Here is a 23,361-nt window from a genome sequence, read left to right on the forward strand (position 1 = left end):
ACTTGTGAAGCCATCTGGTCCAGGTCTTTTGTGTGCCCGGAGTTTTTTGATTACTGTTTCAATTTCACTCTTTGTTATTGGTCTGCTCAGGCTTTCTACTTTTTGTTGATTTAGTTTTGGAAGATTATATGTTTCTAGAAATTTGTCCGTTTCATCTAGGTTGTCAAGTTTCTTGCCATACAGTTGTTTGTAGTACTTTCTTACAGTCCTTTGTGTTTCTGTGATATCAGTCGTGATTTCTCCTCTTTTGTTTCTGATTTTGTTTATTTGGGTCTTCTCTCTTTTTTCCTTGATGAGCCTGGCTAAAGGCTTGTCGATTTTGTTTATTTTTTCAAAGAACCAGCTCAGACTTTAGTTGATCTTTTGAATTGTTTGTTTCGTCTCTATGTCATTTGATTCTGGTCTGATCTTGATGATTTCTTTCCTTCTACCTGCCCTGGGCTTTGTGTGTTTATGTTTTTCTAGATCTTGTAGCTGTAGGGTTAGATTTTTTATTTGAGATTCTTCTGTCTTTTTTAGGTAGGCCTGTATTGCTATGAACTTCCTTCTTAGGACTGCTTTTGCTGTGTCCCATAGGTTTTGGGCTGTTGTGTATTCATTATCATTAGTTTCCAGAAATTCTTGATTTCTTCCTTGATGTCACTGTTAACCCATTCATTATTTAATATCATGTTAATTCATTCTCCATGAGTTTGGATGTCTTTGATTTTTTCCCTTGAGGTTGATTTCTAGTTCAAGGCATTGTGGTCTGAGAAGATGCTTGATATAATTTCAGTTTCAATTTTCTTGAATTTGTTGAGGCTTGTTTTGTGTCCTATCATGTGGTCTATCTTTGAAAATGTCCCATGTGCGTTTGAAAAGAATGTATATTTTGCTTCTTTGTGGTGAAATGTTCTATATATATCAGTTAAGTTCATTTGATCTAGTGTGTTGTTCAATGCCTCAATATCCTGGGTGTTTTTTTGCTTTGAAGATCTGTCTGTTGTTGATAATGGGGTGTTAAAGTCCTCTAATGTGAGTGTGTTGCTGTTGCTATCCTTCTTATAGTCTAGTATTTTCCTTATATATTTGGGTGCTCGTATGTTGGGTGCATATATGTTTACCAGGATTATATCTTCTGAATGGAGTGTTCCCTTAAGTATTATGAAATGTCCTTCTTTGTCTCTTTTTATGGCCTTTGCTGTGAAATCCGTTTTGTCTGATATAAGTGTTGCTGCCCCAGCTTCTTTTTTATGTCCGTTTGCTTGGAATACTTTTTTATATCCCTTCACTTTCAGTCTGTGTAAGTCTTTTTTTTTGAGGTGTGCCTCTTGTAGACAGCATATATGTGGGTCATGTTTTTGTATCCATTCCGCTACCCTATGTCTTTTGATTGGAGCATTTAGTTCATTTACATTTAAGATTATTATTGACAGGTATTTACTCATTTCCCTTTGTACCTGTGTTCCTCTCCCTCTCTTTTTCTTAAAGCATTCCCTTTAGCATCTCTTGCAATGCTGGTTTGGTGGAGATGTATTCTTTTAGTCTTCCTTTGTCTGAGAAACTCCTTATTTCACCTCCCGTTTTGAATGAGAGCCTTGCTGGGCGGAGTAGTTTTGGTTGTTAACCTTTGTTTTTCATTGCTTGAAATATTTTTTGCCATTCCCTTCTGGCTTGTCGTGTTTCTGTTGAGAAATCAGTTGATAGCCTTATCGGAGCTCCCTTGTGTGTTATTTGCTGTTTTTCTCTTGCTGCTTTTAGGATTCTCTCTTTGTCTTTAGATGTTGCCTTGGAGTGGGCCTTTTTGGGTTCATCTTCATTGGGACCCTCTGTGCTTCCTGGACTTGCATGACTTTTTCCTCTCATCAAGTTAGAAAAATTTTCTGTCATTACTTTTTCTATCAGGTTTTCTATACCTTGCGCCTCTTCTTCTTCTTGTATCCCTATGATTCTAATGTTGTTTAGTCTCATGTTGTCCTGCATTTCTCTTAAGCCCTCTTCATTCTTTTAAAATCTTTTTTCATTTTGTTTCGTTGTCTGGGAATTTTTTTCTACATGGTCCTCTAACTCATTGATCCGATCCTCTGCTTTGTTTAGCCTGCTTTTGATGATTCTGCTGTGTTCTTCAGTTCAGAAATTGTATTCTTCATTTCTTCCTGGCTCTTACTGATAGTTTCTGTCCTTTTTTATGCCGGTGTAATTCAACGTAAGTTCTTTGTAGTTTCCCTGTAGTTCCTTTAATTCCCCTGGAGTTCGTTGTAGTTTTGTTTCAGTTTGTCAAGTTCTTTGAGCTACCTTATAACCATTGTTTTGAATTCCATGTCTGATAGTTGGCTTATGTCTATTCCATCTACCTCTCTTTCTGGGGCTTCCTCTTTTCTTCATTGGGAGGTTGTTTCTGTGTTTCCCTATGTTGGATTCTCTTATTTGTTTTTGTTATTAGATTTGTCTGCTTTGATTTTCCGCCTTCGTGGTATGAGATTCTGTATAGGAGACCTGGGGGATTCAGTTGTGCAGTCTCTTTGATCTCCTGAGCCTGACGCTCTTGGGATGCCCTTTATGCCGTTTGTTTAAGCTGTCTTGTTATATTTCAGTTACTCTTTGGTGGATCCTTCCCTCTGGCTAGTTGGCTGAGAGTTACTGGGCCCACCTTGTCTTGAGTTCTTTTGTGGAGATTTTGTTAAAACATAAATACAATCCAGGCAAGAAACCCACACCCTCCAAAATATCCCCCACCCACAATCTCACTATCAGCAGGAAATGATCCAGTATTAATATAAACATAGAGATGTTAATACTATTATACTATAGGAGAAGCAGATAAGAGTTGTTTTAAATGAAAGGAAGATGATTTTTGAGAGGGATGGTGATAGAATAAAAATAGTAGGAAGTAGTGTCCAGGCTATGCAAGATAGTGAGTAATAATTACATTGTATGTTGAAAAAGGGAGGGAAGAATGCAGAATGGAGTGAGAAAGTGGAAGTGTGTAGTATTAGGTTTATATAGCATTTATATGCTATATGTTTAGTGTGAGAGTGAGGATAAACAAAACAGACAAACCCCACAAAAATTAAAGAAGGAGGATAGGAGGGAGAAAAGGTAGGAAACAGATTAAAGAAAGAGTTTTTTTTTAAAAGAAAGAAACTAAAAAAAAGGGAGAGAAAGAAAAAAGGGAGGGAAAGAAAAAAATAAAAAAGGGAAGAAAAAGAAAAAGAAAAAAAAGAAGAAAGTTTTTATTCAGTTCAACCATTGGCCAGTCTTCTTTTTCTGGATCCATCCCTAGTCAAAGTTCCATGGGTTTCAGATCTTTCTGTCTGCTGGCTGTGAGGAGATCTAGCTTGATTCTGGGGTTGCTTGTCTCTCACTCGTGGGTCTGCTGTTGCTCTTCTGTGAGCCGCACTTAGTTGAGTCCCCTTCTGTGGCACCCTCAGCCCTCTTCAGGCTTGTCTAGCAACGTTGTTCTGTTGGTGGTCCAGTGTGCGCCCGCCAATAATCTCTGGTCAGCCTCCAGTCCCCTCTCCATTCTTGAGGTGCAGCACCGGCTTGCGCACCACTTGCCCGCCGGGAGTCCCTACCGAGTGTTCAGTTCCGCCACAGCTTTCCCGTGTGGGCCACTCTCTGTGGCTCTGATCTGCCCCTTTGTTTGGTAGGGCCCTGGCGATAGCCCCCAGAGCACAGAGCTTTCTGCTCTGGGTTGCAGCCAAAGGGAGTCTCCACCTAGACTCAGTTCACACAGTTTCTCCCAGTCCGGGCTGTTCACTGTCTTCCCATGCCTCCAGCTGTTTCAGCGAAATTTTCTCACTGACTCTCTGTGGGACTTTGCTGGTCGGTGTGCCCTTGGCAGGGGGAAGTCTCCAAGCAGCTCCCAGCTAATGAGCTGGTCAGCGGCTGCCCCTTTTGGGTGCGGTAAAGCAGATGCGCTGGTCTGGGAGGCCCAGCGACTCAGCCTGGAGAGCACGGCAGAACTTTCCGCCCTCCTTCACGCCACTCCCACGCTCCTTTCCCTGTTTGCGCTGTCTGAAATCCGCACTCACTCACTCCTCTCCGTGTTTGTGTTTGAACTCCAAGTCCTTCTGCGATGGGAACCAGCAGACAACACCGCTACCTACTGTGCTGTCATCTTCTTCAGAAATTCAAGCTAATTCTTTACAAATAGCTGTCCATGAACCCTCTCGGCAGCTAATTATTTCCTGTTTTGGGTGTATATGACACTTGACTACAATTATTTGTATGTATTCCTCCCCTCCCTGCCAGGGGTTCTTATCTTGTTTTATTTGCTTTTTGAATTTATTAACTTATTAGCATCTGTACTCATCCTTCCTTCCTATATTAATGCAGGAGGTAGCCCCTCCTGTACAAGGATTATCTCTGGATTTGTACAGGGTCCCCGGAAGAAAAGCCAAGTCCTAAGTATTAGTTGCTCAAGTCTCTCCCATCTTAAGGGGAAAGAAACAAACCTTTTGACCCCATATATTTTAGTTACCATTAACCTCAATTTTTCGTTCCATGGTCAAGCTTTAGAAAGAGCATGTTATTCTCAATATTCACATTTCATTCGCTTTTCAACCTCTTACATTCTGGCTTCTGCTTTCATCTCTACACTAAAACTTTAAAATCCAAAGGACATTTAAAAAGTCAACTCAAAATGAATCAAAGAGCTACATACTGTAAGACCTAGAACTATAAATAAAATTCTTAGTAGAGAACATGGTGGGGAGCTTCAAGGTATTGGATTTGACAGTGATTTCTTGGTTTTGACACCAAAAGCACAGCAACAAAAGAAAAAATAGACTTTATAAAAATTAAAACTTTTGTGCATCAAAGGACAGTCTCAAGAGAGTGAAAAGACAATGTATAGAATGAGAGAAAATGTTTGCAAATTATACGTATGACACAGATGCATCAGATATGCAGAAAAACATTTTTAAAGATTTTATTTATTTTTAGAGAGAGGGGAAGAGAGGGAGAGAAACATTGATACATGAGAGAAACATCGATAGGTTGCCTCTCTTACGTGCCCTGTCCATGCCGAACCCTCAGCCCAGGCATGCGCCCGGACCTGGAATTAAACCAGAGACCTTTTGCTTTGTGGGAAAATGCCCAACTAACCGAGCCACACCTGGCAGGGCCAGAAAATATTAAGAACTACAATTCAACAACCAAGTAACTGGATTTAAAAATGGGGAAGGAACTTGAATAGACATTTCCACAAAGAAATACAAATAGCTATAAAACACATGACAAGATGTTCGACATTACTAATCATTAGGGAAATGCAAATCAAAACCCCAATGAGGTACCACTTGATACCTCTGAAGATGGCTAGTATTTAAAAAGCAGAAAATAACAAGTGTTGGTGAGGATAGGAGAAATTGGAACCCTGTGAATTGCTGGCGGGGATGTGACGTGGTATAGTCATTGTGGAAAATGGAATGGGAGTTTCTCAAAAAATTAAGCATAGAATTACCAAATGATCCTCTAATTCTATTTCTAGGTATACATCCAAAAGAATTGAAAGGGACTGGAACAGATATTTGTACACCTGTGCTCATAGGAGCATCATTCATATTAGTCAAAAGGTAGAAGCAGCCCAAGTGTCTATGGAAGGATGAATGTACAAAAATAAGGCATACAAATACAGTGGAATAGTTTTCAACCTTAAAAAGGGAATTCTGACACATGCTACAACATGGATGAACTGTGAAGACATTATGCTAAGTCGAATCAGTCAGTCACAGAAAGGCATAGATATATAATTTAACTCATAGGGCATAAATAGTCAAATTCATAGAGACAGGAAGTATCAGTAGAATGGTGGTTGCCAGAGGCTGTGGGAAGGGGAAAATGGGGAGTTATTGTTTAATGAGTATTGTTTCAGTTTGGGAAGGTTAAAAAGCTCTGGATAAGGATGGTGATAGTTGTAGAACAGTGTGAATGTACTTAATGCCATAGAACAGTACACTGAAAAATCGCTAAAATGGTACATATTACGTTAAGTATATTTTACCATAATAAAATAAAATCAAAGGACATTTAACAGACTAATTTTATTTGCTTCTGTTGATATGTCCCTCCTTGAAGTCCTTACCTAGATTTCTAAAACAGTCTCATGGTTTTTCTTCCTGTTTCTTTGGCCCTCTTTCCCATCTTTTTTATGGCTTCTCTAACCTTAATTTAGGAATATCTCTTTGGCTCATTACTTAAGATTTGCATTCACATCTGTGGCTTCCACTACTGCTAGCTCTAGTAGTAGTGGCAGATTATATGGTCTCTGTGAATGTCAGTCTCCTCATGTACAAATTAAGGTTTAATATCCTTATCTTATTGCTTGTGAAAAATGAAGTAGTACACACAATATTTAGCCTTGTCTTGTAGATATTGTATAATGATAATCTATTGATATATTTCTAGGCTAGATTTTTTTTTTTGAAGAAAAAATGTGATCCTGACAGTCTTTTGGACATCCCACTTAGTTGTTCCCTTGAGACCTTAAGCTTGTATTTCTAAAACTGGTTTTGTTCCTCTTCCCAGGCTTGTAATTCCTCCTCTGTTAATTCGCTTGGTGAATGATTTTACAGTCAACCCTGGATAGAGAGCTATGTTGACTTTTCACTCTCCCCCACTAATCTGTATTGTTCAACTTCCCAACAGAAGCTTTTGATGTTTTGTCTGGTACATAATAGGTGCTCAGTAAATGTTTGTTGATTACAGGAATGAAGGTGCTCAATAAATGTTTGTTGATTATAGGAATGACTGATCACATGAATGACTCATCCTGTGTTGTGGAACACAGACTTCCTACTATATTCTTTTTTTTAAAGTATATTTTATTGATTATGCCATTCAGTTGTCCCAATTTTTTTCCCTTTACCCCTCTCCAGCTGGTACCACCCTTCCCTCAGCTATACCCCTACCCTTAGTTCATGTCCATGGGTCATGCATATAAGTTCTTTAGCTTCTCCATTTCCTTTACTATTCTTAACATTCCCCTGTCTATTTTGTACCTACCAATTATGCTTCTTAATCCCTGTCTGTACTTTTTCCCTCATTCTCCCCCTTTCACTTCCATGCTGATAACCCTCCAAATCATCTCCATACCTATTGTTCTGTTCCTGTTCTGGTTGTTTGCTTAGTTTGTTTTTGTTTTTTTCAATTCAGTCGTTGATACTTGTGTTTTTTGCCATTTTATTATTCATAGTTTTGATCTTTTTCTTAAATAAGTTCCTTTAACATTTCAATATTAAGGGCTTGGTGACAATGAACTCCTTTAGCTTTACCTTGTCTGGGAAGGATTTTATCTGCCCTTCCATTCTAAATGATAGCTTTGGTGGATAGAGTAATCTTGGTTGTGGGTCCTTGCTTTTCATCACTTTGAATACTTCTTGCCAGTCCCTTCTTGCCTGCAAGGTTTCTTTTGAGAAATCAGCTGATAGTCTTATGGGAGTCCCTTTGTAGGTAACTCTCGTCTTTTCTCTTGCTGCTTTTAAGATTCTCTCTTTGGGGTCTGCCACGAGGTCTTGTGTGTAAGGGGGAAGGCATGTGGTTTGGAGTAAGAGCATGTAAGAGCATGCCATGAGGTCTGAGTAAGAAAGAGGAGACCTGCTGGGAAGCCTGCCTGGAAAAGACAGCTGCAGAGCTGATAGAGCTGTGACCTGCCAAGCTAAGCACGGATTCGTGAGGGATGCTTAGAGTTGAACTGTGACCAGAAATGCTGAGCTGCGGACTTCTGCTTTCTGAGAGATGATACATCTGACTGGCATGTTCCGAAACTGAGCTGGTTTGGCAAAGGGAGGCAGGATTATGTATTTTTTGGGTGTTTTAAAGGGAGAAGGACTTAACGGCAGAAATCTGAGCCATTATTCTAAATCTGTATAACCTTTAAATAAGCAGTCCATTTCCTTTTTCACCAAAAAAAATTCTCTCTTTGTCTTTAAACTTTTATATTTTAATTATTATGTGCTTGGTGTGGTCCTCTTTGGGTCCAACCTTTTTGTAGCTCTCTGTGCTTCCTGGACTTGTATGTCTATTTCCTTTGCCAAATTAGGGAAGTTTTCTTTCATTATTTTTTTAACATAAGTTTTCAATTTCTTGCTCTTCCTCCTCTCCTTCTGGCACCCCCTATCATTCAGATTTTGGCACTTTTAGAGATGTCCCAGAGTTTTATTCTTGCCTCGTTTTTTTGAATTCTTGTTTGTGCATTCTGTTCTGGTTGACTGTTTATTTCTTCCTTATGTTCCAATTTACCTATTTGAACACCAACTACTTTCCCTTCACTATTAGTTCCCTGTGGATTTTTCTTTTATTTCACTTAATGTAGCATTCATTTCTTCCCTTATGTGTTTGCTGTACTCAATGAATTCTCTAAACATTCTTATCACCAATGTTTTGAACTCTGCATCTGATAGGTTGGCTATCTCCATTTTGCTTAGTTCTTTTTCTGGGGTTTTGATCTGGTCTTTCATTTGGGCCATATTTCTTTGTCTCCTCAATTTGGCCGCCTCCCTGTGTTTGTCTCTGTGTATTAGGTAGAACTGCTTTGACTCCTTGTCTGGCACATCTGTTATGTTGTAAGGGGTGGAGCCTTAGCTAGTCACCAGGGCCGAGCAACTATTTCCTTGCTTTGTGGCGCTGTATGTGGGGGACGGGTCAGAGAGCGATTAATTTCACTTGCTCGGCATTTACCCCTGTTCTAGTCACTTCACCCACTTTCTGTATGTGACTGGCGCTCCTTTATCTGTAGCCCTGGTTGTGGTTCCCAGAGTGGATGGGTTGGCGTGCATTCTAGGACCGTGGGATCCCTCCTGAGTGATGGGCAGTTTCTTTTGCTACCCCAACCTCCACTTGTTTTCACAGCCAGAAGCTATGAGGCTTTGCTTTTCCAGTGCTGGAACCCTAGGCTGCGAATCAGGGCTGGGGCTGGGAGCTCTCCCCAGGTGTCACTCATGGCTTTTATTTGCCACAGGTAAATGTGGGACTGCCATTCTCATGGCTGTGTCCTGTGTCCTCTGTCTTGCTGTTACTGTCTCACTGCAGCCAAACTGCATGCTCTGCCTAGGTTCCCTGTCTCCACCCCTCCTACCTGTCTGGATGAATATTTCTTCTTTAAATCTTTGATTGTTGTACTCCATGCATATTGAATTTCTGGCAGTTCTGGTTGTTTTCTCTTTTGAGCTAGTTATAATCCTTCTTATGGTTGTGTGAGGAGGTAAATAATGTCTACCTATGCCTCCATCTTGACTGGAAGTCCCTACTATATTTTTATATCGTATTCTGTGGTAATTTACACCAAATCATGGAGTTTAAGTTAAATTTCCTTAGTATTCTAGGATGTCATTATTCTGCTTAATTATCATATGACCTCTTTATTATTTTTTCTTGATTGGTCATAAGATGCAATATTTTTTTTTCTTAACATTTTATTAAGTTTTCGTGGTAATTTCAAACATACAAAAAAAAAGAGAAAATGGTATATGGATTTCTCATGTACACATAATTTCTTAATTATATCAAATATCTAATCTATGTTCAAATGTTTGAATCAGAATCCAAGGTGGGATTATACATTGTAATTGTTTGATATGGTTCTTGAATCTTAGTTATCGGTCTCCTTTGCCTCTTTTCCTTGGAATTTATTTGTTGAAGAAACTGTATTCTGTAGATTTTTAAAAGTGTACAAGTGTAGCCCAGCTCTGCTCAATAGAAATATAATGCAAGCCACATATGTTGTAGTTGCCGCATTATAAAAAGTAAAAGGAAACAGGTGAAGTTAATTTTTAATCTGTTTTATTTAACTCAGTAATGTATCCAGATAACATTCAACATGTAATTAACATAAAATTATTAATGAGATGTACTTGTTTTTTGTACCAAATATTCAAAATCCAATGTGTATTTTATGTTTATAGTGTATCTTGATTTGGACTAATATTTCAAGGGCTGAATGCTTACTGCATGTAGCTACTGGCTACATGTTGGGCAGGGCACTTTACATTTTGCATATTGGATGCCTGTGGTGTCATCTAGCATGTTTTTTTTCCTTGTAAATAGGTAACATGTTTTTAGATTTTTCTTTCATTTTTAAACAGAAGAATATTATCAATGTCAGCACTAGAATTAAACACATTTGATAAGTTCAACTTGAGAGAGTTTTTTACAAATGAAATTGTGACTTCCTTGAAGGGTTAAAATCTTTCTATTCGTATTTTAGTGCAAGTCCTGGGGAATATAATACAGTTGTACAGAAGCCAAGGCAAATTCTATGTCAGTTTATTGACCGAATACTTACGGATGTCAATGTTGGTAAGAAATAATTACTTCTTACATGAACTTTATAAAGTAAATGATTTTCTTCTCTATATATACAACATTTTGTAAGCATTTTTATCTATGTAGTTTTATAGAATTGATATTTATGATAGTTACTATTTCAAGCAAGTTATTAATAGTATTATTTTCTGTTACATAATGTGAATTAGAATTTTTATAGGAAGTCTGTTTTCCTATTTGGTATCTAGATTTTCTGCTGCTTACTATGAGTTCTTTGATATTGGATATTATTATAGATAAAAAATATTTGGCCAGTTCCAATGAGGTAGACTGTATTTTAGCTAGATATTGTGGTTGAAGAACAGCAAATGCCATAAACAACTGGTGACTTCGTATGTTGTTGAATAAACTTCCGTTTGTATTTCCTGTTCGTAGCAATCTAAAAGTCAAATTACAAACTTAGCAAGAATGGTGTCACATCTGTCATATCTGTTAAAATTACATTGAAGGGGTAATATAGAGTGCCATTTGGCTCATGGTTTATAGATTTAATGCCACATTTGGCACAGATTTTGTGACATGTGATTGTTATTTACCCTTCCTTTTTTCAATCAGTGAAATTTTGAGTTTCTGAAAAATAACAACAAACTCCTGAATACTTGCAAGATGTGTTTTTATATGTGCTCCTGTTTAGACCACTAGCCTGTCTTCCTTGTTTACTAACTCTTCATCATTTAGGAATCAAGGCCTTCACAGGATCTTCTCACACATTTGATTCCTTTACTTTGGATCAGTGCAATTAACATGTTGTATTATAATTATTATTAGCCCTGGCTGGTTTGGCTCAGTGGATTGAGCGTCGGCCTGCGAGCTAAGTGTCGCTGGTTCGATCTTCCAGTCAGGGCACATCAGAGAAGGAAAACTCTGACTCCAAAAAACCTCCGCTGCCTTGCGGCATACCTCTTCAGGGGAAAGGCTAAGGGAGTAAACCCCGACAGAAAATCCGGAGCCGGAGTCCCTAAGGCGGTTTGACGTTGTAGTCAACACCGGCAACTCCTGCGGCGCACCTGAAGCCAAGCTGTATTGACTCCGTCTTTCCCTTGGACCCTTCAGCTGCGAAGAGAGGGGGGGGTCTGCTGCACGGGCAACAGCAGACCCTCCATATCACCCTGCCCAGGCTCTGTAGCTTCAGCTTCACTGGAGAGGACACTCCAGCGTCATCGCAAGATGTCGATTCAACATGGGAGGAGACAGATACCGTGTCACTCCCGAGTCGGACTGCACAGCCATTCTCGGCGGTGCAGATAGACTCTTAAGAAGCTACACCATCGTCTCTCGAGACGGACGGCTGCCGACGATTATAATTATTAGATTTTAGCACAGTGTCAGGCATATTGTAGACCTATAGAACATATCTGGTGAATGGATATATAGTAGATGAATGAGCACGATAAGTAAACATTTAAAATTAGAAAGGTAGGATTGTAGTGGTTAGCCCCATCAGTTTAGCATGAGCACTATAATTACAGTCACCAAAATCTAGTTTCTTAACAAAACACTCGTGTTTAATTTGTCACACTCTTTAAAATGAATTGTGTATTTTTTTAGTTGCTCTAGAAATCATAAAGAAAACTGACTCTCAGCCAACCTCTGTGATGTTGCTTGATTTCATCGAGCATATCATGAAGTCCTCCCCACTTATGTTTGTAAATGTGAATGGAAGCCATGGGCAAAAGGAGGCAAAAGGCAGTTGTATTGGTAAGGTCTGCTATTTGTACATTGATTTTAAATCTGTTTTATGAAATTGACCTTCTTCTCTCTGAAATATTGGCATATATATTAATAGACATTTTGGTCAAATTATGGTTAGTTTTATTTCATGCATCCTTATTGTTTTATTTTGTTGTGAACTAGATACCCACAATAGGACAGAAATAATCAAATTTGTTTATTTGCCATTGAAAGCTTTAGCTGTTTTCTTTTTTCTGGTTTTGGTAACCTCTTTCTTCTAGATCAGGCATTAGCAAAATGTGGTCCACAGGCTGTCTGTTTACAATGGTTACTGTAACACAGCCATGCTCATATTGTTTGTAACTATTAAAACATCATTGAGTAGTTGACATGGAGACCACATGGCCCTCAAACCTATCTGGACCTTTAAGAATGAGCTGCCTTTTTTTTTCTTAATGACTTTACCTTTCCACCTAGTGTCATAGTCACCAAAAAACAAAACAAACAACCGAACACCCTACACACACACACGACCCCCCCCCCCAACTCCCCATAGAGACAACAGTATGGTGATTACAAGAAGGAAAGGGAGGAGGTAGAAGAGGGCATTGGGAGGATAAATGAGGAAGACTAGACTGTGTGGTGAACGCACAATAAAATATACAGATGATGTGTTATAGAAGTGTGTACCTGAAATCTATATGATTTTATTAACTAATGTCCCCCCAATAAATTTAATAAAAAATTAAAAAAGAATGAGTTTGCTGCCCCTGTTCTAGATGAAGTTTTTTCCCAGACTTTATCTTTATTTTCCCCACTACTTGTCCTTTAATTGGTTTCCTCCTAAAGAGGTGTAAAACAAACATTTTTTAAATGTATACAATGCACAGAGTATTTTAAAAATTTTTGCTTGAATTTCAAGACTGAGCTTTGATAACATGTCCCGAAAGTCTTTTCTGACCACTATTCCTGACTGCCTGGCTTGGGACTGGCTTAGCTTCTTCTTCTTAATGCTCTGTTAAAATAGAGTGTTCTGCATTTCTTCTGTCATAGTGGTTTTCAAATTGTATTACAAAACACACTGTTTTTGAACAATAGGTCATGACCCGTTCGTTAGTGGGTTATGAATATGAAATGTAACAGTCTAGAAAGTATTACCATACATTGCATATAACAAGAGTAAATACTACTTCATGAGACTTTTGTTTCATGCACTTAAGTAAATATGCCTTTCTGTTCTGGATCAAGATATAAAATATATCCTTTAGCTTTAGTCAAAAACTTCCAGAAACTATATTATAGGATTTATGAGGACAGGACTATGATTGGTTTGTTCTTGTGCTCTTGGACAAAGTGCCACTCAATAAATACTTGCTAAAGGGGTGGTAATCACTATAACTACTATTTATCGAGAATTTAGTTAACTTCAGGCACCATGCTGAGAATTTCACAGATATCATCTTACTTGATCCTCACAGTAACCCATAAAGTAGATGACCTTATTCCCCTTCATAGATGAAGTTAGAGGTTCAGGTAAGTGACAAGTTCACACAAGTAGTAAAATGGAAAGCTAGGACTTTGTCTGTCTGACTCCAAAATTAGTATTCTAAATTACTATAATATATTTCCATTTTATAGGAAATGTTTTAGACTATTTTGTTAGTGAAGTTTGCACTTTAAAAATAAATTATCAAGCATTTAGCAAATTAGTATTTCTGATATACTTTTTTAATATCTTTTTTTGTTTGTTTATTTCGAAGACTTCAGTAATTGGATCATAAGAAGACTTCTGCGAATTGCAGCAACTCCGTCCTGTCATATGTTACACAAGAAAATCTGTGATGTCATCTGCTCATTATTATTTCTTTTTAAAAGCAAGAGTCCTGCTATTTTTGGAGTACTGACAAAGGAATTATTACATCTTTTTGAAGACTTGATTTACCTCCACGAAAGAAATGCAGTGGGACACTTGGTGGAATGGCCAGTGATAGTCAGCCAATTTTTAAGTCAATTAGATGAACATGTGGGATATTTACAGCCAGCTCCTTTGCAGTTCATGAATATGCAAAATTTAGAATTTATTGAAGTCACTTTATTAACAATTCTTATTCGTATTATTGCAGTTGTGTTTTTTAGAGGGCAGGAACTCTTACTTTGGCGAATAGGTTGTGTTTTACTGGAATCTGGTAGTCTAAAAATTAAATCCTTGGCAATTAGCCTTTTAACTGAGCTATTTGAGCTTGGAGGACTTCCAGCACAGCCAGCCAGCACTTTTTTCAGCTCATTTTTGGAATTATTAAAACACCTTGTAGAAATGGATGCTGACCAATTGAAAATCTATGAAGAACCATTATCAAAGCTGATAAAGACACTATTCCCTTTTGAAGCAGAAGCTTATAGGAATATTGAACCTGTCTATTTAAGTATGCTGCTGGAAAAACTCTGTGTCATGTTTGAAAATGGTGTGCTTAGGCAGCTTAAGTCTCATTTGCTAAAAGGAGCTTTTTGCCACTTACTGCAGTATTTCCTTAATTATGTGCCAGCTGCGTATGAGTCTGCTTTACAAGTTAGGAAGGCTTATGTGACAAATATTTGTAGAGCTCTTGTAGATGTGCTTGGAGTTCAGGTAGATGCAGAGGTAAGTCATTTTTAAGGTTAAGTATGTATTTTTTTCATTATTTGTGTATGCATATATGCAAGATATAATGAGAAAATAGTATATGTTTAATAAGAATGCACATTCAGAATGGGATGATTTTCTATGTTCAATCTACTTCAGCTCCCTATAATGGATTTTTACTTTGATTTTAGAAAAATTTGTTCACTAAGTTGGTAATGAACTGCCAATGGAGTTGAATGTTTTAAAGTGGAATTTGCGAAGTATACGCATTATGTTGCATTATTAATTAAAAGGGGGTCAGTTAACAACTGCATAAACTTTGAGCACTAACAGATTTTTTTTGACTGTTTATAATCAATAACTTAAAACCTATGGGTACATAGTACTAGTACTGCTAAATTATGCCTCTTTTTCTATTTGAACTGTGGGAGAAGGGCAGTACAATAAAATAGATATGCAGTAACTTGATTAAATATTTTAGTTTATTTTATCTATAAGACTTGCTGAGTTTGTACTATGAAATAAGTTAGTAATTCCCTTAATAGAGTTTTTTGTGGCATTTTGATAGAGGGAAAACAAATTATATGGAGAAGGATTTGTTATGCCTCCTAAGAGTATAGAACCATAGTTCTAGATATAGAGTTATGTAGACTGTGAAATAATATAGATTAATTTAGGTCTTCGTTTTACTTAATGAGACTCTAGAAATAGTTTACCTTTTTAGAAAACTTACAACTGATACCTAATGCATTTTTGCTGTCTGTGAATAATATAAACATTTTCTAAGAGAAAGTTTTTGAAATTATTTTTGCTTTCTCAGTATTTGTTGGGCCCACTTTACGCAGCCTTAAAAATGGAAAGTATGGAAATTATTGAGGAGATTCAGTGCCAAATTCAACAGGAAAATCTCAGCAGTAAAAGTGATGGAATATCACCCAAAAGGCGTCGACTCAGCTCATCTCTAAACTCTTCCAAAAGAGGAATAAAACAGACTGAGGAGTATGACCATCATTCAATTTTTATTTAGTCATTTAGTAAAACTTTTATTTACTTTTAAAAGTTGCCTCTAGATAAGTGCTTAGACTTAAATACACAAAAATCATTTCTTCTTTCTAAAGGTAGTTAAAGGAATGCTTTAATTATTTTAATAGTGCTAGTATGAAAAATTTCATGGCTAACTGTGGTTATTTAAAAGACTTTTTAAAAAGTCTTTACTTGCTTGTCTAGGTTAACTTTTTTTAAAATTGTTTTTCAATTACAGTTGTCCCATTTTCCCCCCATTGCTCCCCGCCAGCCCACCCTTTCTCCCACAGTCATACCCCACCCCGTTGTCCATGTACATTTGTCATTTATACATGTTCCTTGACTAGACCCTTCCCCTTCTTATCCCCCTTCTCTACCTCACCCCTCCCCGCTGATAACTGTTTTCTCTTCCTTGTTCAGTTTAGTTCATTTGTTTGTGTTGTTCCTTAGTCTCCTGTATCAGGTGATAGCATAAGGTATTTTTCTTTCATTGCCTGGCTTATGTCGCTAAGCATAATTCTCTCTAGTTGCATCCATGTTGTCGCTAATGGCAGGAGTTCCTTCTTTCTCTCTGCTGCATAGAACTCCATTGTGTAAATGTACCACAGTTTTTTAATCCACTCATCTATGGACAGGCACTTAGTCTATTTCCAGCACTTAGCTATTGTAAATAGTGCTGCTATAAACATAGGGTTGCACAAGTTCTTTTGAATTGGTGTTTCAGGATTCTTTGGGTATAATCCTAGCAGTGGAATTGCTGGTTCAAAAGGCAGTTCCTTTAGTTTTTTTGAGGTACTTCCTACTGTTTTCCATAGTGGCTGCACCAGTCTGCATTCCTACCAACAGTGCACTAGGGTTCCCGTTTCTCCACATCCTCGCCAGCACTTGTTAGTTGATTTGTTGATGATGGCCATTCTGACAGGTGTAAAGTTTTTTCTTGTGGTTTTAATTTGCATCTCTCTGATGGTTAGTGATGTTGAGCATTCTTTCATGTGTCTATGGACCCTCTGTGTATCTTCCTTGGAGAAGTGTTTGTTCAGGTCTTTTGCCCATTTTTAAATTGGGCTGTCTGTCTTCTTGGTGTTGAGATGTGTTAAGTTCTTTATATATATAGGGGATCAATCCCTTGTTTGAGGTATCATTGGCAAATATGTTTTCCCATGTGGTTGGTTTCCTTTTCATCTTGCTGATGTTTTCTTTTGCTGAGCAGAAACTCTTTAGTTTGATGTAGTCCCATTTGTTTATTCTTTCCTTTATTTCCCTTGCCTTAGGAGATGTATCGGTGAAAATATTGCTACATGGGATATCTGAAATGTTCCTGCCTATGTTTTCCTGTAGGACTTTTATGGCATCACGGCTTACATTTAAATCTTTGATCCATCTTGAGTTTACTCTGGTGTGTGGTGTAAGTTGGTGGTCTAGTTTCATTTTTTTGCACATCCCTATCCAGTTCTCCCAGCACCGTTTGTTGAAGAGGCTCTTCTCACTCCATTTTATGTTCCTTCCCCCTTGGGTTTATTTCTGGGCTCTCTATTCTGTTTCATTGATCTATATGTCTGTTCTTATGCCAGTACCAGAGTGTTTTGATCACAGTGGCTTTGTAGTATAGTTTGATTTCTGGTATTGTGATTCCCACTGCTGTGTTCTTCTATCTCAAGATTGCTTTGGCTATTCTGGGTCTTTTTTGGTTCCATATAAATTTTTGAAGTATTTGTTCTAGGTCTGTGAAATATGCCACTGGTATTTTAATAGGGATTGCATTGAATCTGTAAATTTCTTTGGGTATCATGAACATTTTAATGATGTTGATTCTTCCCATCTATGAAAATGGTATTTGCTTCCATTTATTTGAATCTTCCTTAATTTCTTTCTTCAGTATTATGTATTTTTCCAAGTCCAGGTCTTTTATCTCTTTGGTTAAGTTTATTCCTAGGTACTTTATTTTTTTTGTTGCTTTAGTAAATGGGATTCTTTTTTAGGTTCTATCTCTGATATTTTATTGTTGGTGTACAGAAATGCCTTAGATTTCTGTATATTGACTTTGTACCCTGCTATTTTGCCAAATTTGCTTATAATGTCGAGTAGTTTTTTTAGTGGAGTCTATAGAGTTTTCTATGTATACTAACATGTCATCTGCAGATAATGACAGTTTTACTTCCTCTTTCCCAATTTGGATGCCTTTTATTTCTTTTACTTGTCTGATTGCTGTGGCTAGAACCTCCAACACTATGTTGAATAGGAGTTGAGAGAGTGGACATCCTTGTCTTGTTCCTGATCTCAGGGGGAATGCTTTCAGTTTTTGCCCATTGAGTATGATGTTGGCTTCAGGCTTTTCATATATAGCCTTAATTATGTTGAGGTATGCTCCCTCTATTCCCATTTTGCTGAGTGTTCTCATCATAAATGGTTCTTGTACTTTATCAAATGCTTTTTCTGCATCTATTGATATGATCATGTGATTTTTGTCTTTCATTTTGTTTGTGTGGTGTATTATATTTATTGATTTGCGAATATTAAACCATCCTTGCATCCCTGGAATGAATCCCACTTGATCGTGGTGTATGATCTTTCTAATGTGTTGCTGGATCCTGTTTGCCAATATTTTGTTGAGGGTTTTAGCATCTATGTGCATCAGTGATATTAGCCTGTAGTTTTCTTTCTTTGTTGTGTCTTGACCTGGTTTTGGAATTAGGGTAATACTGGCTTCATAGAAAGAGTCTGGGAGTCTTCCCTCTTCTTGGATTTTTTGGAATAGTTTGAGAAGGTAGGAGTTAATTCTTCCCTAAGTGTTTTGTAAAATTCACTTGTGAAGCCATCTGGTCCAGGTCTTTTGTGTGCCGGGAGTTTTTTGATTACTGTTTCAATTTCACTCTTTGTTATTGGTCTGCTCAGGCTTTCTACTTTTTGTTGATTTAGTTTTGGAAGATTATATGTTTCTAGAAATTTGTCCATTTCATCTAGGTTGTCAAGTTTCTTGCCGTACAGTTGTTTGTAGTACTTTCTTACAGTCCTTTGTGTTTCTGTGATATCAGTCGTGATTTCTCCTCTTTTGTTTCTGATTTTGTTTATTTGGGTCTTCTCTCTTTTTTCCTTGATGAGCCTGGCTAAAGGCTTGTCGATTTTGTTTATTTTTTCAAAGAACCAGCTCAGACTTTAGTTGATCTTTTGAATTGTTTGTTTCGTCTCTATGTCATTTGATTCTGGTCTGATCTTGATGATTTCTTTCCTTCTACCTGCCCTGGGCTTTGTGTGTTTATGTTTTTCTAGTTCTTGTAGCTGTAGGGTTAGATTTTTTATTTGAGATTCTTCTGTCTTTTTTAGGTAGGCCTGTATTGCTATGAACTTCCTTCTTAGGACTGCTTTTGCTGTGTCCCATAGGTTTTGGGCTGTTGTGTATTCATTATCATTAGTTTCCAGAAATTCTTGATTTCTTCCTTGATGTCACTGTTAACCCATTCATTATTTAATATCATGTTAATTCATTCTCCATGAGTTTGGATGTCTTTGATTTTTTCCCTTGAGGTTGATTTCTAGTTCAAGGCATTGTGGTCTGAGAAGATGCTTGATATAATTTCAGTTTCAATTTTCTTGAATTTGTTGAGGCTTGTTTTGTGTCCTATCATGTGGTCTATCTTTGAAAATGTCCCATGTGCGTTTGAAAAGAATGTATATTTTGCTTCTTTGTGGTGAAATGTTCTATATATATCAGTTAAGTTCATTTGATCTAGTGTGTTGTTCAATGCCTCAATATCCTGGGTGTTTTTTTGCTTTGAAGATCTGTCTGTTGTTGATAATGGGGTGTTAAAGTCCTCTAATGTGAGTGTGTTGCTGTTGCTATCCTTCTTATAGTCTAGTATTTTCCTTATATATTTGGGTGCTCGTATGTTGGGTGCATATATGTTTACCAGGATTATATCTTCTGAATGGAGTGTTCCCTTAAGTATTATGAAATGTCCTTCTTTGTCTCTTTTTATGGCCTTTGCTGTGAAATCCGTTTTGTCTGATATAAGTGTTGCTGCCCCAGCTTCTTTTTTATGTCCGTTTGCTTGGAATACTTTTTTATATCCCTTCACTTTCAGTCTGTGTAAGTCTTTTTTTTTGAGGTGTGCCTCTTGTAGACAGCATATATGTGGGTCATGTTTTTGTATCCATTCCGCTACCCTATGTCTTTTGATTGGAGCATTTAGTTCATTTACATTTAAGATTATTATTGACAGGTATTTACTCATTTCCCTTTGTACCTGTGTTCCTCTCCCTCTCTTTTTCTTAAAGCATTCCCTTTAGCATCTCTTGCAATGCTGGTTTGGTGGAGATGTATTCTTTTAGTCTTCCTTTGTCTGAGAAACTCCTTATTTCACCTCCCGTTTTGAATGAGAGCCTTGCTGGGCGGAGTAGTTTTGGTTGTTAACCTTTGTTTTTCATTGCTTGAAATATTTTTTGCCATTCCCTTCTGGCTTGTCGTGTTTCTGTTGAGAAATCAGTTGATAGCCTTATCGGAGCTCCCTTGTGTGTTATTTGCTGTTTTTCTCTTGCTGCTTTTAGGATTCTCTCTTTGTCTTTAGATGTTGCCTTGGAGTGGGCCTTTTTGGGTTCATCTTCATTGGGACCCTCTGTGCTTCCTGGACTTGCATGACTTTTTCCTCTCATCAAGTTAGAAAAATTTTCTGTCATTACTTTTTCTATCAGGTTTTCTATACCTTGCGCCTCTTCTTCTTCTTGTATCCCTATGATTCTAATGTTGTTTAGTCTCATGTTGTCCTGCATTTCTCTTAAGCCCTCTTCATTCTTTTAAAATCTTTTTTCATTTTGTTTCGTTGTCTGGGAATTTTTTTCTACATGGTCCTCTAACTCATTGATCCGATTCTGTGCTTTGTTTAGCCTGCTTTTGATGATTCTGCTGTGTTCTTCAGTTCAGAAATTGTATTCTTCATTTCTTCCTGGCTCTTACTGATAGATTCTGTCCTTTTTTATGCCGGTGTAATTCAACGTAAGTTCTTTGTAGTTTCCCTGTAGTTCCTTTAATTCCCCTGGAGTTCGTTGTAGTTTTGTTTCAGTTTGTCAAGTTCTTTGAGCTACCTTATAACCATTGTTTTGAATTCCATGTCTGATAGTTGGCTTATGTCTATTCCATCTACTTCTCTTTCTGGGGCTTCCTCTTTTCTTCATTGGGAGGTTGTTTCTGTGTTTCCCTATGTTGGATTCTCTTATTTGTTTTTGTTATTAGATTTGTCTGCTTTGATTTTCCGCCTTCGTGGTATGAGATTCTGTATAGGAGACCTGGGGGATTCAGTCGTGCAGTCTCTTTGATCTCCTGAGCCTGACGCTCTTGGGATGCCCTTTATGCCATTTGTTTAAGCTGTCTGTTTATATTTCAGTTACTCTTTTTGTGGATCCCTCTCTCTGGCTAGTTGATTGAGGGTCACTGTGCCCACCTTGTCTTGAGTTCTTTTGTGGAGATGCTGTTAAAACATAAACACACAATCCAGACAAGAAACCCACACCCTCTAAAATATGCCCCATGCACAATCTCCCTATCAGCAGGAAATGAGCCAGTATTAATATAAATGTAGAGAAGTTAAGACTATTATACTATAGAAGATACAGATAAGAGTTGTTTTAAATGAAAGGAAGATGATTTTTGAGATGGAAGATGATAAAATAGTAATAGTAGCAAGTAGGGTCAAGGCTATGCGGGACAGTATATTATTTACATCATATGTTAAAAAGGAGGGAAGAATGCAGAATGGAGTGAGAAAGTGGAAGTGTGTAGTATTAGGTTTATATAGCATTTATATGCTATCTGTTTAGTGTGAGAGGGAGGATAAAGAAAACAGACAAACAAACAAAGAATCAAAAATTAAAGATGATAAGTAGGAGGGAGAGAAGGTAGGAAACCGATTAAAGAAAGAGTTTTTACCCAGTACACCTTTGGGCTCTGTCTTCTTTTTCTGGATCTGCTGCTGGTCAAAAATCCATGGGTTTCAAATCTTTTGTGTCTGGCTGGCTATGAGGAGATGTATCTTGATTCTGGGGTTGCTAGTCTCTCACTTGTGGGTCTGCTGCTGCTCTGCTGTGAGCCGCACTTGAGTCCCCTCACCCCTGGTCCTGCGGCGCCCTCAGCCCTCCTCAGGCTTGTCTAGCAACCCTGTTCTGCTGGTCGGCCAGAGCGCGCGTGCCAGTAGTCTCAGCCCAGCCTCAAGTCCTGTCTCTGTTCCTCCAAAAAAATCTCTGTGTTGCCTCCAAACTCTAGCACCAGCTCACATCCCTGCCTCTATGCCTGTGTGTGCTGCCTGCACGAGCCATCTGTCTGCGCCATCTGCCCACATGGGGTCCTTACCGAGTCTGCAGTTCCACTGCAGCTTTCCTGTGTGGGACCCTCTCTGTGGCTCAGTTCTGCCTCTTTGTTCGGTGGAGCTCTGGCGGGAGCGCCTGGAGCAGAGCTGCCAGCCAAGGAGGTCTCCACCTAGACTCAGTTCATACAGTTTCTCCCAGTCTGGGCTGTTCATTGTCTTCCCACACCTCCGGCTGTTTCAGCCAAACCTTCTCGCTGACTCCCTCCGGGACTTTGCTGATGAGTGCGCTCTTGGCAAGGGGAAGCTTCCAAGCAGATCCAGGCTAATGAGTTGGTCCCAGCTGCCCCTTTCGGGTGCGGTGTGGCAGAGGCCCTGGGTTGGGGGGCCTAGCGACTTAGCCTGGCGATGGAGAGCGCAGCTGAACTTTCCGCCCTCCTTCACGCAGCTCCCACACTCCCGTCCCTGCTCCCGCTGTCTGAAATCTGCACTCACTCACTCCTCTCTGTATTTTCACTCCAAGTCCTTCCGCGATGGGAGCGAGCAGACAACACTGCTACCTACTCTGCCACCATCTTTAGACCCCTTCTTAAGTTTTTATTTTATTTTTTATTTTTTATGTTTGGTTTTTTGATTACAGTTGTCCCATTTTTCCCCCATTGCCCCCCCCACCCAGCCCACCCCCTCTCCCACAATCATATCCCTCCCCGTTGTCCATGTCCATGAGTCATTCATACATGCTCCTTGACTAAACCCTTCCCTTACTTAATATGAAAAAATCTGAGACTCTAGATCTAATACCAATTTTTAAAAATGTGAACAAAGAAATGCTTTTTTGGTAATATGACCAAAGAATTCCCATATTTCAGACAGCCATGAAAGTTGTTTTACATCTTAGGATAAATTTCAGTAGTTTGTGTTATTTTTTGTTTTAAGTATTTTTCACACTTGAACCAAATTTACATTAAATACTGTGGTTATAATTACAGAATTAATCATGTGGATATGAATAAAAAGAGCTTATTATGGAGTGCACTGAAACAAAAAGCTGAATCCCTTCAGATTTTCCTTGAATACAGTAGTCTAAAGAATCCTGTCATTGAGACTTTAGAAGGAATTGCTGTTGTCATACAGCTGAGTGCTCTGTGTACAGCTCATTGTTCTCCTCAAAACATGGACTGGTAAAACAACTTGTATTTTTTGGGGGGGGTTTTCTGTAATAAAGCTGGATTTATTGTTTAGGAGACCTCATTCACTTGAGTTGTATGACCTTAGAACACGAACTTTTTAGTGAAATAGAAATTTGTTTTTTATTGAGCACTTGTGAAATGCTAGGTACTGCTAAGCACTATACATAACTTAATTTTTACAACAATTCTGTGAAATAAATGCTATTATGCATACTTTACAAATTTGAAATTGAGGCTCAGAGAAATTGAGGCTTTTTTATCT

General features: G+C 38.2%; 1 protein-coding gene across 1 annotated transcript in view; it reads left to right on the top strand.

Annotated features, from left to right (window-relative positions):
- ATR (ATR checkpoint kinase) overlaps nt 1–23,361 on the top strand; it is a 181,805-nt gene that overhangs the window by 13,450 nt on the left and 144,994 nt on the right. The window contains exons 2-6 of the mRNA XM_090278685.1: nt 10,187–10,278; nt 11,854–12,003; nt 13,737–14,614; nt 15,417–15,595; nt 22,899–23,090. Coding sequence (XP_090134811.1) covers nt 10,187–10,278; nt 11,854–12,003; nt 13,737–14,614; nt 15,417–15,595; nt 22,899–23,090 — 1,491 coding nt within the window. The remainder of the gene's footprint in view (nt 1–10,186; nt 10,279–11,853; nt 12,004–13,736; nt 14,615–15,416; nt 15,596–22,898; nt 23,091–23,361) is intronic.

This window comes from Furipterus horrens, unplaced genomic scaffold (genome assembly GCF_987537825.1).
Source record: "Furipterus horrens unplaced genomic scaffold, mFurHor1.1.pri manual_scaffold_1, whole genome shotgun sequence".
In the NCBI taxonomy this organism is placed as follows: Eukaryota; Metazoa; Chordata; class Mammalia; order Chiroptera; family Furipteridae; genus Furipterus; species Furipterus horrens.